The 16,707-nt window shown below is 41.5% G+C and overlaps 1 protein-coding gene across 2 annotated transcripts in view; it reads right to left on the minus strand.

Annotated features, from left to right (window-relative positions):
* Positions 1-16,707, minus strand: part of UNC5D (unc-5 netrin receptor D) — a 627,625-nt gene that overhangs the window by 39,861 nt on the left and 571,057 nt on the right. For both annotated transcript variants that reach the window (XM_064272820.1, XM_003412541.4), the window contains 2 exons: positions 7,609-7,777; positions 5,570-5,797 (listed from right to left, as the gene is read on the minus strand). In XM_064272820.1, the coding sequence (XP_064128890.1) occupies positions 5,570-5,797; positions 7,609-7,777 (397 nt within the window). The remainder of the gene's footprint in view (positions 1-5,569; positions 5,798-7,608; positions 7,778-16,707) is intronic.

A 16,707-nucleotide genomic window follows, 5' to 3' on the forward strand; every position in this document is an offset into this window, starting at 1 on the left:
TTCTGACACACGGTGACCCCATGTGACAGAGTAAAACTACCCAACAGGGCTTTCTTAGCTGTAATCATTATGGAAGCAGATCACCAGGTCTTTTTCCTACGGAGCTGCTGAATGGGTTCGAACTGCCAGTCTTTTAGTTACTGCCCAGTACTTAACCATTGTACCACCAGGGCTTCTTGTATTTGCCCTAGAATTATAGATTGTCTAGCAGCCCCTGAAATGCAGAATGGAGAAAATTAGAATTTTTTTAAGTGAATATTTGCTTATATTTAGCACAGTTCAAAGGGGTACACCTTTTTAAATTTATGCTTTAGGATTCAAAATTTAAATACGACCATGATTCATTTTTTCTTTTATTACTGTACTTTAGATGAAGATTTACAGAACAAACTAGCTTCTCATTAAACAATTAACACACATATTACTTTGTGACACTGGTTACCGGCTCCATGACATGTCAACACTCTGCCTTCTCGACCTTGAGTTCCCAATCACCAGCTTTCCTTCCTGTCCCCTTCTGCATTCTAGTCCTTGCCCCCGGGCTGGTGTGCCCCTTTAGTCTCATTTTGTTTTATGGGCCTGTCTATTTGAGTTAAATGAAGGTGAACCTCAGGAGTGACTTCATTACTGAGCTAAAAGGGTGTCTGGGGGCTGTACTCTTGGGGTTTCTCCAGTCTCTGTCAGACCAGTAAGTTTGGTCTTTTTTTGGAGTTAGCATTTTGTTCTACATTTTTCTCCAGCTCTGTCTGGAACCCCTCATTGTGATCCCTGTCTGAGAAATTAGGGGCAGCAGCCAGGCACCATCCAGTTGTGCTGGACTCAGTCCGGTGGAGGCTGTGGTAGTTGTGGTCCATTAGTCCTTTGGACTAATCTTTCCCTTGTGTCCTTGGTTTTCTTCATTCTCCCTTGCTCCAGATGGGGTGAACCCAGAGCAGTATCTTAGATGGCCGCTCACCAGCATTTAAGATCCCAGACACTACTCACCAAAGCAGAATGAAGAATGTTTTCTTTATAAGCTATGTTATACCAATTGAGCTAGATGTTCCCTGAGAACTTACTTACTTTAATCTGCACATATGGAACCAACTAAATATGATTAACAGTATCTCATAATCTCATACAAAAATATGAAGCAATTCTAGTTAGACTTCCTCATTATACTCTAGACCTAGTGAACTACTGTCCAGGACTGGGCTTGTACATCTGTATTTTAAAATGCTCCTCAGATAATTATGATGCCTAACCAGGTAGGGAAGCAGTGATACAAACAACTCTAAAGAGCTCGTTCTGAATCACTCGCACGAATCTATCACCCCAAGCCTGTAGTCTCACATGCTCTGGATTTTTCCTATCTGCCACCTATGCAGTTAGAACTTTCTGTTAAATCTCTGGTTCTGTTGTTAAACTGATATCTGAGGTAATTAAACTAAAAAACAGAGTCTGGCCAGATTTTGGTGTATAAAATGTAGCTAAAGGCTCTGGATGGTGATATTTCTAGTCTCTGCACTTCATCAGCTCACACTGGGAGTTACTAGTCATTCAATTCTAGGAGTTTTGGCCAGGAGAAACTTGTGCTTTGTGCCTTGCTGAGCTCTTTACGTTGATTTAATGAGGCAGGCAGCAATATTTAGGTGTGCTGCAGGGGTACTAAAACAGGCAGGCGGAATTTACATATTTATGAGACAAAACTGTTTGAACACACACACACAGACTCACACACACATGCACACACAAATTGTGTCATTGTGGTATTTGCCTTTAAATGCTTTAGGCGAACAATCCCTCTCGAGGTTGCATTATTGATAAACACAAGAACAACATCTGGAAAGAATCCTTCAAAATTAGATTCTAAATCTCCATTAATGCCAAGTAAGTAATGAGTAACGAGAGGGACCGAAGAGGAGTGTTGGGAGCGACAGAGCAAAAACTCGTTTTTTTCTCTGTTTTCTTTCAAAGAGAAGACAAATCCTTAATCCTTTACCTTCCCTATGTCAAGGTTTGTTTGAGTTAAATGTATATGTGTGTGTGTGTGTAATTAAACACAGTATAACAAAAAAAGAAAAAAACTAGGCCTTAAAATTTTACTCCTTCAAAAACATATCACCATTCCTGGGTCCCTCCTTCCTTTGGTTTGAATTTATCAAAGGGGGCCAAGTCAAACACACGAACAGGAAATGGCAGGTCGCATTATGACAGAAACGCAGAAGCAGGAAGGACGAGAAGTCAAGTCACTTGGTCCTTCTCTGTCCAGCCTCCTCTCTCCCTCAGGCGGATGACATTTTTATTTATTTATTTTTAACACACCTGAGCTGATTTAATTTTCCATAGAGACGGTTTGAGGTGCGTTTATCAGAACATATCTTCAAACATCTGAAACTAAATGAATTACGTCCTAAGTGAGGTACAAGAGGTACTTTTTGTCATTCACAGAAACGGCTACTCTTATTCAGATATAATTATCTCCAGAGCAAATGAAAGGCAAGCAGAGTGGCCCTGAAGGAGGACTAGGGGAAGGAGGGCATGACTGAAAATAGAGAATGTTTCTGTTTAATTATGGAAATTCTCTAAGGGATTTTCTTTCTTTTTTCTTTTTTTTTTTGATGGAGCCTGGCCCCACTAGTTCTGAGAGGATGGAGTGTAGGGTGTGAAAGATGTCCCTCTTGTAAGGTCTCCCAGAGAAAGCATAGACGTATTTTGTGGGATATAATTTTCCAGTGAGATACAAATAAAATTAAAGACACAGCCATGCACTTTAACCAGATTTTCTTCTTGGTTAAGCTCACAGCTCTGGTTAGGTACATATTTGTTATTTTTTTTTTGAGATATAACAGAAGCACTACAATAAATAAAGTAGCTGTCACAACCATGTTTGTATTTCTTTCCAAATCAAAATTTGAGGCAAATTCCAAGAGAAGCAACTTCTGTGGAAACGCTCCATGAAAAAATACATACGAACTTTAAGGAGTCAGGTTCTATCAGAGTTACCGAAAGTGAGTCCTGGCTGTACACACCATTTTTAGCTCATACCACATGACTTGGGGGAGCTAATATCAATCCGTGAAGTTTTGTAGAGGTTGAAAAAGTGAACTACGGCCAGGGCTTTCTTAAAGTGGAATTGTCTTAATGGGTTAAAGGAGTTACGGTCAAGTTGACTCCAACTCACGGCGACCCCATGTTTGTCACAGTAGAACTGTGCTCCACAGGGTTTTCAGTGGCCGATGCTTCAGAAGTAGATAGGCAGGCCCTCTTCTAAGGCGCCTCTGAGTGCATGGTGATCTCCAACTTTTTGGTTAACAGTCAAGCGTGTTAACCGTTTGCACCACCTGGGGACTCCCCTTAATGTGTTACTAACTAGATAACTTTTCCTTCTAATTAAATACTATATAAGGAGCCATGAAAAAATATTGCATAGATGATTTGGGATATTAAACTGGTTAAAATGAATCTGCAGAAGGTCCTAAACACAAACACTCAGCAAGAGGAAAATCCAGAAACAAGGTCTTTTCAGAAACAACAACAACAAAAAAAACAGAGACGAAGAGCAGGGAGTAAATGGTTGTTTTCTGGACTAGGAAATCTCAGTTCACAAAAGCTACAAGTTACATTTTAATCTAACAGTGGACCTGAGAAGTTATTCAACCGGCTGTTGGTCTCACAGAACCCTGGGGGAAAGTGTGGCCTTTGCTGGTCATGACAGCTATCACATACATCCTATCAACAACCAAACTCAACTTTAGCAATCAGCTTCATCTGACCTAACAGGAGAAGGGAAGAATCGCTGGAAGTAAATAGATTAGGATGAATGGGGTCAAAGGTATTCCCACTGAAAAACATTTCACGAAATTAAAGAGTTTTACCAATTTAAGAAATAGCTCTAAATCGTGAAATGAAGATATTTAGATTCAATTAGAGGGAGAATAACATTTTTCCTAGCCTCCACTAAGAAAAGTATGTTACCAAAGGGATTGGACAGTAGTTTGAAAAGCTGGGCTTCCGGCCTTGTTTGCAAGACTTCCACTGTAGTTCATATAGCTGAGCTGCCATAGGGTCTGGTAACAATCAACAGGCATGGTACCAGATGATCCGAAAGTCACTGAGAATAAACTCTTCGGGCAAATGCTAACCGGACAGTATATACGTTGGCTGTGAGGCCACTAGTCAAAGAAAATTCCAAGGTGGTTATGAGGGTTGACTTCTGAGGCAGCTGTGGAAAGTAAGTCTGGATAGTCTCAGGTATCAGCAGTAGGTTATTCATCTTTATGCCAATGTACTTGGTCTTTATGACTTGGCTGAGTTACTGAACATCCAACTTGAGTCATGGTGCATTCTGAAACTGTTTAGTGGTACTAGTGATCTGAGGATGAACCACTCCGTTCACTCAATTTTTATGTTTGCTTAGTGAATGCCTGCTGGGAATTTTCTCTTAGAAGAAGACTTTTATTGGAGTGCGGGGGAGCAGGTGGAAAGTAGAGAAGGGCAACCACAGGATGTGGTTTACTACTTACACTAAACTTCTTTACAAAATAGCACCCTGACCAACGAAGCCCCTGTTTTGAGCAGTCACAGATGAAGTGTGTCCTTCGTAACGGCCCGTGCTGCTCGAGAATCAGTCAGGGAAGGTCTGGGGACATAGGCTGGCACTGTGTCACTTTCACTGGCTTATGCTCAGGATCCAGGTCACTGTATATTTCTATTGGTAATCATGAATTTCCAGCTCAGTGTCTCAAACTCTAGTTACTGTGTAACAGACTTAATGATCCAGGACTGGAATAGCTGGGATATGGAATAAGGTGTGTCAAGAGAGCTATGCTATTTATATCTATGGGCACAGCTTACGTAGGCTCTTCTGCATTATTCTTGCTGCTATTAATAAACTTGCACTCTTCGTGAGTAGCTAATTTACAATGAATCTTACATGATTAAAAGTCCCAGAAATGGAAAGGAACCTTGAACCATCTCTGCCCTAGTAGCCCTGATAATTAATAGACTATGTGCCCAGGATATATAATACAGCTGCTTGGTGCTAGGAATAATTTATAATTGTCGTTTTCCAACTACAATCTTCAATTGATTCAAGTAGTTTTCTCACTGCCCTCTGCGTATCATGGAGCCCTGGTGGTGCAGTGGTGAAAAGCCTGGCTGCTAACCAAAAGGTTGGCAGTTCAAATCCACCAGCCCCTCCTTGGCAACCCTATGGAGCAATTCTACTTTGGCCTATAGGGTTGCTATGAGTCAGAATTGACGCAACGGGAGCAAAACTCTGTACATCAAATAACTCCTGTTGTTTCTGGGGATCCAGTCATTTCTTCTTGTCCATGGTATCCCTTTCTCTTTTGCTGCAAAATCTTATTCATACATCAAGGTTCACAAAGAGTTTCCAAAAACTCTCCTCTAACTCCTCCGCCAAGGCTAGGTTTCTGTTTTCTGATAAGTCTCTTTGTGAAACCAGTCGTACGGATTCATCTTTTAGTCCCACTGTAATAGAACTCTCCATTGCTACTGATCTTTAGGGAACCCTGTGCTTTGGTGACAACAAAAGAAGAATTTTAGAAAGAAAAAAAAGGCTGACCTGAAATGCACAAGGAGTATTGTCCACACAATAAACTCTTAAGTTGTAATCCAGGGAGTTACAGGACATGCAGCCAAAAACTGCCACCTTGAGCTGCTTCACGGCACAGTCTGTGATTGGTTCTCCAGTGAGGGCATATGTCCCAAAGCTGTCTAGGAGCACATGGCATGCAAAGGGGTCCAAAAGGCAATAGCAGGATGTCGACTCATCCTCTACTGACATCACTTCCTGTAGAGGAAACACGTGTTAAGTTTTCTCAGTTTAGAAATAAGATGTGACATAACAATTACTTTGCAAGGACATATATACATGCACATAAATTTTTTCAGACTACTTTTATCCTCCTAATTATCTTGATATATATACTGCTCTTTCTTCTATCAACATAATTGTTTAATTCAGCAACTCAAGAAATGGTTATATTCTACATGCTGGAATTCTTGATATAACAAATGTCACTTTGAATTTCCTCCCATTTTTAGTTAATTTGTGCAATGTCAAGTTTAAAAAAGGTGTCTTGGACATTAGCATCAATATACCAGCTCTTATTTATTTATTACCAAGGTCTACTTCTAAAAACCTCATTCCTATCCTTAAGATAATGCTGATTTGTATTCAAACATTTTATCCCCTTGCATTCTGCTAAAAACATTCACAATGGAACATTAAATAAATGACTGTTTGGGACAGGGACTATAATATCTCATCCTCCTTGATAATAACTTAGGTACGTGTGACTGGTTTGATAGAGTACAGGTACAGCACCAGCTGGATGTAAAAGATAGCCAGAAAGAGAAGAAAAAACTAAAGTGGTAAAAATCAAGGCAAAGCAAAATATAATGAAAAGGGGACTAAAATATGGTCCCTTTTTGAAGCTCATGGAAATTTACGCCCCAGGAAACTTACCTGTGGTTGTACTAGAACTGAATAAATAGCAGAATGCATTTTGGAACAAAGGAAACGGACTTGTTTTAAGACATGGATGACCAGGGTCAATGTAATCCCTTGCAGCGACTGGGCATTTTCTTCCTCCAAAGAAACATGATTTTCCTTCTACCTCCTTTGCCTGAAGCACTTCCTGGGAGCCAAGATCCCAGGGCTAGCTGAAACAGGTCATTGTGTTCCAACAAGATAATTCACCCGCTTTCATGCAAACTGACTTCAGCTGAACATAAAAGGAATCCCTATCAGACCGCTAGATCAGAGATTTCACTTAAAGTAGTAATTCAACTGCAATCTGTCTTTGCTGGGACTGTCTCCCTTATTGTTAGCCTTCTATTATTTATCTTCATTTTCCTTTCTTGTCTCTCTCTTTTCTTCTCTCCTTGTACTATCTCTTTTACATGTCCTCAAATACCAAAGGAAAGAGACACTCAGAATTCTTTTCAATGCAGTCATTAATTCAGCAAACTTCCATCTCGCACCAACTGTGTTCCTAAAGGAAATCCTGATGGCATAGTGGTTAAGAGATATGGCTGCTAACCAAAAGGTCGGCAGTTCAAATTCACCAGCCACTCCTTGGAAACCGTATGGGGCAGTTCTACTCTGTCCTAAAGGGTTGTTATGAGTCAGAATTGACTCAATGGCAACAGGTTTAGTCTGGTTTTGGTGTTCCTGAATACGAAAATCTAGATACGTTGTAATCTCCGAGATGTTCTTTTCTGAACAGAGCCTGCCTGCCCTATGCCTTCTCCCTACACCACAGAGGCCACAGAGTAAAGTCAATTCAGAAAGGAACAGGGCCTGGAAGGAAGGGAGGCATAGGCATCCATGTCTGTGTGGGTGATGACAACCGCATTCTGAAAGCAGATAATAACAGCTCTGGATTATCTCTTACTTCTCTTTTCCATTATCACGGAAAATAAAGGAGCCAGTACCCTGAAGTTTGAAACATGTGCTCCCGACTCTCTGGAAAATAAGCAAATTTGCTCAAAAATGTCACAGTTGATTCATTGTGTTAAGAGAGGGTAAGGGGAAATCTCTCCCATAGCTGGAACTCAAATCCCATTTTTTTTTTTAAAGGAAGAATTAGCTCTCACCTCCCACTTGCCCTGCTGTGTCCTCTTCTTTAAATGGATAGTCCAGTGCTCAGAGCTGACATCTGCACAGTGTGGTATGGTCAGTGCAAAAGGAGTGGTGACGATCATGTCTGGGGGTCCACAGGTGACTTCAGGACTCAGGAGTACCTCAGATCCATCTGACTGGAGGCTTTACAGTTGGGAAAAGCATCAAAGGCAGAAGCATGTAAAGGAGGTAGCATATTTGAATAAAACTTTAGTTGCAGGCTGGGGTTTGCCTAGGCTGAAAAAAATCCCTCCCAGACGCCCCTCTGGTTTGCCCCCCACACAAGCAAAGGGTTGGTCTGAATAACCTCCAGTTTGGTGGTGAAATGGCAGGCGTTTACCCTGAATGGCTCAAGCGCACAGACTGAGTTAAAGCCTAGATTTCAAATCTAGGTTTTGACAAACAAGCAAAATGACAATGTGCTTCTTTAGGAATAAAGGGCAGAACTGGAGAAATTAAAGACCTGGCTTTTGCGTGATACAGTAGCTGCCGAAGTTGTACTCTTGTTGATAATATATCGATAGTCAAAAGACGAAAACTTTACAGAAATAAGTGATCTGGTAATCTTACCATCAGGTTTTCTTTCCCCTACCAACACATTCTACAATATTTCCAATGCCAGTAAGTGATAAAACAAATTATTACGGAATAAAACAGCACTTCAAACATACCCAGATTATGTCGATTTTGAAAACATTTGTCTTCTGCCAATACACAAATATATAGGTTATACAGTGACAGCATAGTAGATAGTTATACACGTACATAATCGAGTACATTAATATATATCCCTCGACTCTTTCCCATTTTAGATCTAAATTTGAGATCACTCCACCGAAACCTGGTGTTCAGATATTTCTGTGCTGTAAATTATTTACAATGGGGAGTGCGGAGTCATGGAACATAAAAGAAAATGAAACTGAACTAATGGAAAATAATACCACTTCATTGAATGCCTTCCTCTTTCACTTTTTTGTATGTATTTTTTTTTGTTACGGTAAATACATATGTAACAAAACATGTGCCATTTTAACACCCTTCAGGCGTTGTCTATTGTTTCTAATCCCTGCTCACCAAATAGTTAGGAGGAAGGGGTACATTATAGGACAAGAATCAGTGAGAAGAGTCCAGAAGTCTGCTCATTCTTCCCCAATGCCTCATGTGATCTTAAACAACCTATTTCACCTTCCTTTTGCTGGATTTTCATTGGTAAAAGATAGAGTGATAGACATTATAGTGAATAAAGCAATTCAGGACTTTCAAACAAACAATGCTACATCTGAGCTAGGATGGTGGGTACTACCACCAAAACTTTCATCACATCCAGGAAGGATATTTAAATATGTCAACCCTGATCAACAAAGCAACCCTTTGGGCCACATACCGGTGAAACTTAGTATTAAAACAAACCTTCTTTCCTGTGATCTTGTATAAACAAACAGCTTTTCTCTGACGGCGTTTAACATGTTACTAATCTCTGAATGACTTTTGCTGCCATCTTTCATTCTCTGTCAAGTTACCAACGGTCACTCTAGCTCATTAGCTATAATTTGCTGCTGCAATAAATCCAAGCCTTATAACTGAACAGGGACATCTTACATCTACTTTATCTAAACCAGGCTTCAATGTTTTCACACCCTCCTCCCCAAGCAGCACTGGAAATGCCTTCCAAAATACTCAGTCTTGCACACAGCTAGCCACAGTCCAAAGCTGACAATTCTTCCTATAGAAGCAAAGTGTAGGTTAGCCTGAAAACATGCCTGCATTTACCTATAAGCAGGGCAGGCGAGAGCAGAGGGGGCTGGAAAGCCATGCATTAGCCAGAGCAAATGCTCCACGCAAGGCCTAGAACAATATACTAGAGGTTTGAAAACGATGTAAAATGTAAATGTGAGCCCTAACATCCACAAAGCGGCAGCCCAAATGTGGATGCCTGCCAGCAGCCATTACAGAGGGTTAAGCGCATTTCGTGTCATTGGCGCCTGCATTCATCACAGACAGGAATAGCAGGGATGCTTATGAGTGACCAATGACAAGCTCTGCGAAAAGAACTATTTAATTGCTTTTAGAGGATCATCCCCCTTGTTGAACATATTGTTTAAACATATGGGAATTGGGGGAATTATTTAATGCTAAATGCACTGAAATCAGCTAATTAGATGAACTCTCACACTGGTTGTGAATAGCAAGACTTCTCTCCATAACAACTTACATGGTATTAGGAGTCAGAGGCAGTGCGTATTGAGCGTCAGCCAGAGCATGGGATGGGAGCTTTGCGTTAAGCTGGTAGTGGGTATTTCCATCAGTGCAAAGTAAGTAAATCAAGATGTACATCTAATCTCCCAAGTGTGAAAATAGTGTGAGTTGGTGTAGGGTCTCTGGTGAAGGAACAAAACTTAATCTTTTTTTTCATGATTAGTAATAATTTGCCCTTTTCTGCCACCTTCTATCTGTGCCAATCAGAGAGCTTTACAAATATTAATTAAAACTCTTCACACACCTGTGGAGGTAGGTGGTGCCAGCAGAAGGTTACAGTGAAGTCAATCAAAGTAATGAGAGCAAAATAATCCTAAGTTTCTGATTCACAGGCCCCTGCTTTCCGTGGCCAGATTGAACTTTCCTTCTCTGCCTCCACGAGATTTCTGCACAAACCGTTGGCTCTTGTGACATTCTAGGAAACCCTGGTGGTGTAGTGGTTAAGAGCTATGGCTGTTAACCAAAAGGTCGGCAGTTCAAATCCACCAGGCACTCCTTGGAAACTCTATGGGACAGTTCTACCCTGTCCTATAGGGTCCGTATGAGTCGGAATCGACTTGACAGCAATCGGTTTGGTGACATTCTAAGGAAAGATGGGGTGCCGCTGGCAGTGGGGGTGTAGGCCAAGGGTAGCCAAGGCTACAGATTTAGGACATTTGAGGACAGAGGGCTGAAAAGAGACACATTTAGTTTGGTGTGGGCAAACATGAAGATTCATAGATGCCATTTAGGTTTTTCCACATGATAATACATGACAATGGAGCCCTGGTGGTGCAGTGGTTAGGAGCTCAGATGCTAACTCAGACATTGGCAGTTTGGATCCACCAGCGGTTCCTTGGAAGCCCTATGGGGCAGTTCTAGTCTGTCCTATAGGGTTGGTATAAGTTGGAATTCACTCGATGGCAATGAGTTTTGTAATACATGATAAGGAAGTAGTTATGCCCCTGCTGAGGAAAAAACAAAAAAAGGCAATGCATTTTTCTAAACTACTGTGAGCTAAGAACAACTGTGAACTGATAGCAGCAGCAATTTCAGAATCGTGATACCAACCACCTCAAGGTGTCACATACCCTAGTTTGGACTGTAGATTAAGAAATCTTGTCACATGGGACTTCTGCTGCGTATCTTCTTCATAGCATGCCCTCCCTCCCTCCCTCTCTCCCTTTTCCTCTCTCTTTCTTTCACCTTCTCTCTATATAGAGCCTGAGTGGATAAGTGGTTTGCGATTTCTGACCTAAAAGTTGGTGGTTTGAACCACCCAGAGGCTCAGCAGAAGAAGGCCTGTCAGACTGCATCTGTAAAGATTATAGCCTAGAAAATCCTACGGTGCAGTTCTATACTGCAATACACGGGGTTGCCGTGAGTTGGGGACTGACTCGATGGCAGCTAACCATCTATGTATCTATCTGTATGTATGTACATAAATATATATACATATACATACACACACATATACATATATATGTAAATAGAGTTTGAATGCTGTCCATGTTTATGGATATAAAAAGGCCAATCGTTTAACAGCCTGGCCTGCATAACCTGGTAGCTTTTTGAGCAACTGTATGGAAACATGGCTGTGAAATCAAATATCTGCTCACACAGTGTGGCTGAGGGTCCTGGGGAAAGCTCTGCCAGGTTTGCAGTTTTGAGCCCTGGAACCTCAAAAGATGCATGCTAAGACAGTGTGCACATGAAGGCCACAGCAGCATTGCACAGGTAATCGGGTAATACAGAAAGACCCACAGTTACCAGAAATGGAAACCAAGCCTATCTCCAGAGAACACATGAAGCGGGTAAAAGCAAACCCCCATATTTTCACTTCTGTCCTTACTGTGCTCCTCATGGCTTCATCCCAATACCATGACCTTTCTATGACCTTTTCTCTGTCATGAAAACCAGACAGTGTGACAGAGGGCAGAGTTCATGGCTTTGGAGCCAGGCAGCCCTGGGTGTAAATCCTGGCTCCCCCTCATGCAGCAAGGGGGTTCTGGACAGGTTAGTTAACCTTTAAGCCTCACTTTCCTCAGATGCAAAATAATACCTACTCTCGGATTCTTCTGAGAGTCAAAAGAAAGAAAGCATAAGGAGCACCTAATACTGTTTGCTCAACAAGTGGATGTTCTGCCTCCCCAGCCCCAAACACCCACCTTTCTTGCCTTCTTATGGGCCTCATTTCTATGGGAACTCTGCTTTCTGAGATGGCTAATTTATTCAATAAACTGGCACTGTATCAATGTACCCTTTAACAAAATTTTGTGCATTGTGGGAATTTGAGGCACACTGGCAACACTACTGGTCTCCCTGCTTTCATCCTTGCCTTCCACAATCAGTCCTCAAGCCAGCAGAGTAATCCCACAAAAAATGCCAGTCTCTTCCCGCCTCAAGCGATAGCTGCTGTTGGTGCTGCTCTGGAGTGCTCTGGGCTGCCTGGAAGTGTTCCCCCAGATACCCACATAATTGGCTCCCTTGTGCCCTTCATGCCTTTGCTCAAATGACACCTACTAATGAGGCTATATTAGGAACCCTGGTGGCATAAGGGTTAAGCACTTGGCTGCTGACCTTTCTAACCAAAAGTTCGGAGGTTCAAACCCAAAAGCCGCCCTGCAGGAGAAAAGAGCAGCAATTTGCTCCCTTAAAGATTATAGCCTAGGAAAACCTATGGGGCAGTTCTACTCTGTCCTGTAGGGCCGCTATGTGTCGGAATCGACTCTATGGCACACAACAACAACAACAGTAACAATAAGCCTTTCCTTGGCCATTATATGTAATCGCAACATTTCTCACTCCAGCAGCTGATCTTTGTTTTTTACCTCTTTTTTTATCCTCCACAACACTTAGATGCCTTCTAATATGTTATGTCATTTGGTTACTCATTTTCTGTCTCCTGCCAAGTAGAATGTAGGCTCCACAGGGCAGGGATGCTTGTCTGTTTTGTTCATTGCTGTATTCCCAGTGACTAATATATGCTGGTTGTAAGCATGCAAAAACACTTGTTGGAAAGGACACAAGAGTTAGCTTGAAGCAGTGCCCACTGATCAAATCTGAAGCATTTTGAGAACCAAACTAAATAATGGTAGTAAAAGATTAAAACCCGCTGAATAATAAGAATTCAGGGAATACACTGATACCAAGAAATGAATGAATAAATTCATGAGAAGGGAAAGCCCTTCCTCATAATAGGAAGCCAACTGGAAAATGTGGACAGAGTGATGGAATTAGAAATTATCATCTGGCAACCAACCAGATTGCTACTTGATCTAGTCAAGAATCATCTAATGATGCTAACCTTCTGGGTGAACGTTTGAAGAGTAACAAGAGATTACGTACACAGTCTCAATGTATCTCACCACAAAGAACTTACTGATTACTAAGGGTAAAATATCACTTTACGGTGGGGGAATTTGGAAGACACCACCTAAACCAAGTTAACAAAGTTGACCTTGCCAATAATGGGGCTGATTGGCAGAAAATACCTCCTGATGTGACACACCGAAAAGAACTCAGCATCACTTCCATGCCTGTCCTGCCAAAAGTGCATACCTGGATCTAATCATAAGGAAACAGAATCTAATCATAAGGAAGTATCAGACAAATCCAAATTGAGAGACATATTATAAAATGACTGATTTGTACTCTTAAGAAATGTCAATGTCATGAAACACAAAGACAGACCCAGGAACTGGACTAGATTAAAAAAAATAAGGAGTCTAAAAACACATGGGCATTGAATGGAATGAATGGGCTTGGATTTTCATTTGATCTAAAAGATACTATTGGGATAATAGGTGAAATCTGAATAATATCCACGGAGTAGGTAATACTATTATGCCAATGTTAATTTCTTGATTTTGGTAATTGTGCTGTGGTTATGTAAGATAATTTCTTGCTTTTTGCATATACACATTGAAGTGTCTAGGAGTAAAGGGAGGTCTTGTCTGCAACATTCTCTTAAATGGTTAAAATACACACACACACACACACACACACAAAGGGAGAAAGAGAGGGAGGCAGGCAGAGAAGAATATAGCTAATGTTGGGATATGTTAACACTGGTGAATCTGGGTGTGATGGTTAAGACTGTGTGTCAACTTGGCTGGGTCATGATTCTCAGTGTTTATATGTGATCATTCCCATGATTGAATCTGCTGTGAGTAGCCAATCAGTTGAAAGTGATTTTCCTTGGGGGTGTGGCCTACATCCGAATATAGCAGATGCTCTGGCTTTTTTGCTCACTCTGGATCCTGTGGCTGTCTCCTGTTCATCTGACTTCTGGTTCCTGGGACTTGAGCTATCAGCTTATCTGCCAATCTTGGGATTCGTCAATCTTCACGGCCTGTGAGCAGAAGCCCTGCTCACTGACCTGCCAATCTTGGGTTCACCAGCCCCCGTGGGTACGTGAATCAAGAGAAGCCTCTATCCTGATCCATGGACTTCGGATGTTCCAGCCTCTACAATCTCATGAGCTCTCTCCTTGATATAAATCTCTCTCTTTATTTTATTTATATACTTCACTGGTTTTGCTTCTCTAGAGAACCCAGCCTGAGACACTGGGTTATGATACTTGGGGATTCTTTGCACTATTCTTGCAACTTTTATTAAGTCTGAAGTTATGTCAAAGTAAAAAAAAAAAAATTCTTGAATGAATGAAGATAGAAGGGCCAGGGTAGGAATATTTCCAAAGTTCTTACAGTGAAATCAACAGGGCCACTGACTACTGTATAAAATGTGTGGAGAGGGGTGATGAAGGTGCTTCAAGTGTCATGGTAAGGTGAGAATCTGAACCATGCCAAGCCGTAACCACCACTCTGCAGAACTCACCCCCACACCAATGCCAATGTCTACAAAGTCAGCTCCATGGAGGCAGCTGCTCATCATGGCAGGTCTGGAGGTGTGTCAGTGCACATTTTCCTTTTGCTCCATTTCTTGACCTGATGCTAGACTTGTAAGTTGTCACTTTCTTCATGCTAAACAACCAGTTCCAGGTTCCAAAATCAGGTTTTTATTGTTGTTTTTGTCTGCCATGCTGCACTCGGTAATGATCGTCCCCTCCTTTCCTTTTTATGGTCTATATTAGAGATTAAAGTAGGTTTGATCACCTTTACCCAGACTATCACTCAGGAATCCAGGCAGAAGACCCAGGGTCGATACATAATTAAACTATGTTTTAATGGAATAGATATAAAAAGCAGATGGATGGAAGTTGTAGTTTTAAAATTAGAGCTCAGAAAGGAACGTGGCTCCAGCTTCCCATTGTTTTCTGCCCAAGAAGATACCCAATTTTAGCTATTATTATGCTCTTTCTCTTTTGATTAAAACTCTCCTATTTTGACCTGTTGTTGTTGGTGTTGTTGCGAGCTGTAGAGTTGATCCCCACTCGTAGCGGCCCTATAGGACAGAGTAGAACTGCCCCATAGGGTTTCCAAGGAGAGGCTGGTGTGTTTGAACTGCTGGCCTTTTGGTTAGCAGTCTGAGATTTTAACCACTTTGCCACCAGGGCTTCTATTTTGACCTAGGTTACTAAAATTGCTGTGGGTAAACATCTAGGTTTTTGGGTTAGTATTTCCGTTGTTGTCTTTGAGTCATACACCTGACTCACTTTCAAACTCTGATCAGAGGTTTCAGTTCAGTCCCAGGAAATGATATCATAGAATCTTCTGGAGAGCTGGGGCCTTTACAGTCGGCCTGGCTCATCAGTCAACCTCTACACTGCGACTCTGCCTCCTGAGGACTTTAATTCGGTGACAACTATGTATGTTTTAAGAAAACAGAATTCTGGAAAAGGAGAATACGGGATGAGGAACAGAACAGAGGAAGAAGAGTGAAGTTATGCAACATCTTCCCTTTATATTAAAATTAAAAAAAAAATCACCTGCTGTTGATGCTGGTGAAGCTTAAATGCTCAGTATTAAGGCCTTGGCTAAAATCACTATGACTGAAAATTTAACTGCACAGGGATTATTCCTATAACCTCTTTCTCTAAGAAAGCACATTAAGAAGCAAGAATGTCAGGTTAGGGGGTTGATTAGCAGTAACTGAATATCATAGCTCATCAAACCGTTCATTCCATTAGCTGGGGCAAGGAAGGGAGCAGTTAGAACCGTGGATTACATCAAGCAACAAGAGCAATTTACCAAGGATAGAAGCATATGGCTCTACTATTAAAGGGTTTAAAGATCGGGGTCACTCACACAGCATTATCCGAAATACCATCACAGGAAGGGAGATGGCACAAGGGGGGTTTGAGGTGGAAGGCGAATTACATACACACTGGAATGCCTATCAGAATTTGCTGAAATTTGAGCAACACCATGCTGAGATATTAAACTGTTTGCATATGTTAAACGGTTTTAGTTTACACACACTTTCGTAGGGTGTTTATCAATTTATATACTCAAGGAATCACAAATCATGTGTAAATCACCAGTTCCTAAACGCAATTTAAGCCTCATCTTTCATGCAGTGTCTGGCTTGCGATTAGCTTGTTTTCTAGAAGTGATACGGTGCTTCACTGCAAGTGCCGTAAAGCGAAAGATAGTGAGGGGCAAAGGCGGAAGACCAGATCCATGCATCATGCTGCTGTGACACTTTCTGTATCTCCTAAGTTTACTCATTTACATTTCAAATCAGGAAAACCAGCTTCTTGGGAGGAAATTTGAGTCCTACTGCATAGAATCATTTGACTTTTGGCTGGGAAAGGACGTAGGAGTAATCAGGTCCAGCATCGTCATTGCTCACATGAAGAAACCAAAGGGCGTGGCATGGGGGTGGAGGGACATGGCCAAAGTCCCAGTATAAATGTCCTTCCCAGTTACTGGTGG

This window comes from Loxodonta africana, chromosome 19, assembly GCF_030014295.1.
Source record: "Loxodonta africana isolate mLoxAfr1 chromosome 19, mLoxAfr1.hap2, whole genome shotgun sequence".
Classification (NCBI taxonomy): Eukaryota; Metazoa; Chordata; class Mammalia; order Proboscidea; family Elephantidae; genus Loxodonta; species Loxodonta africana.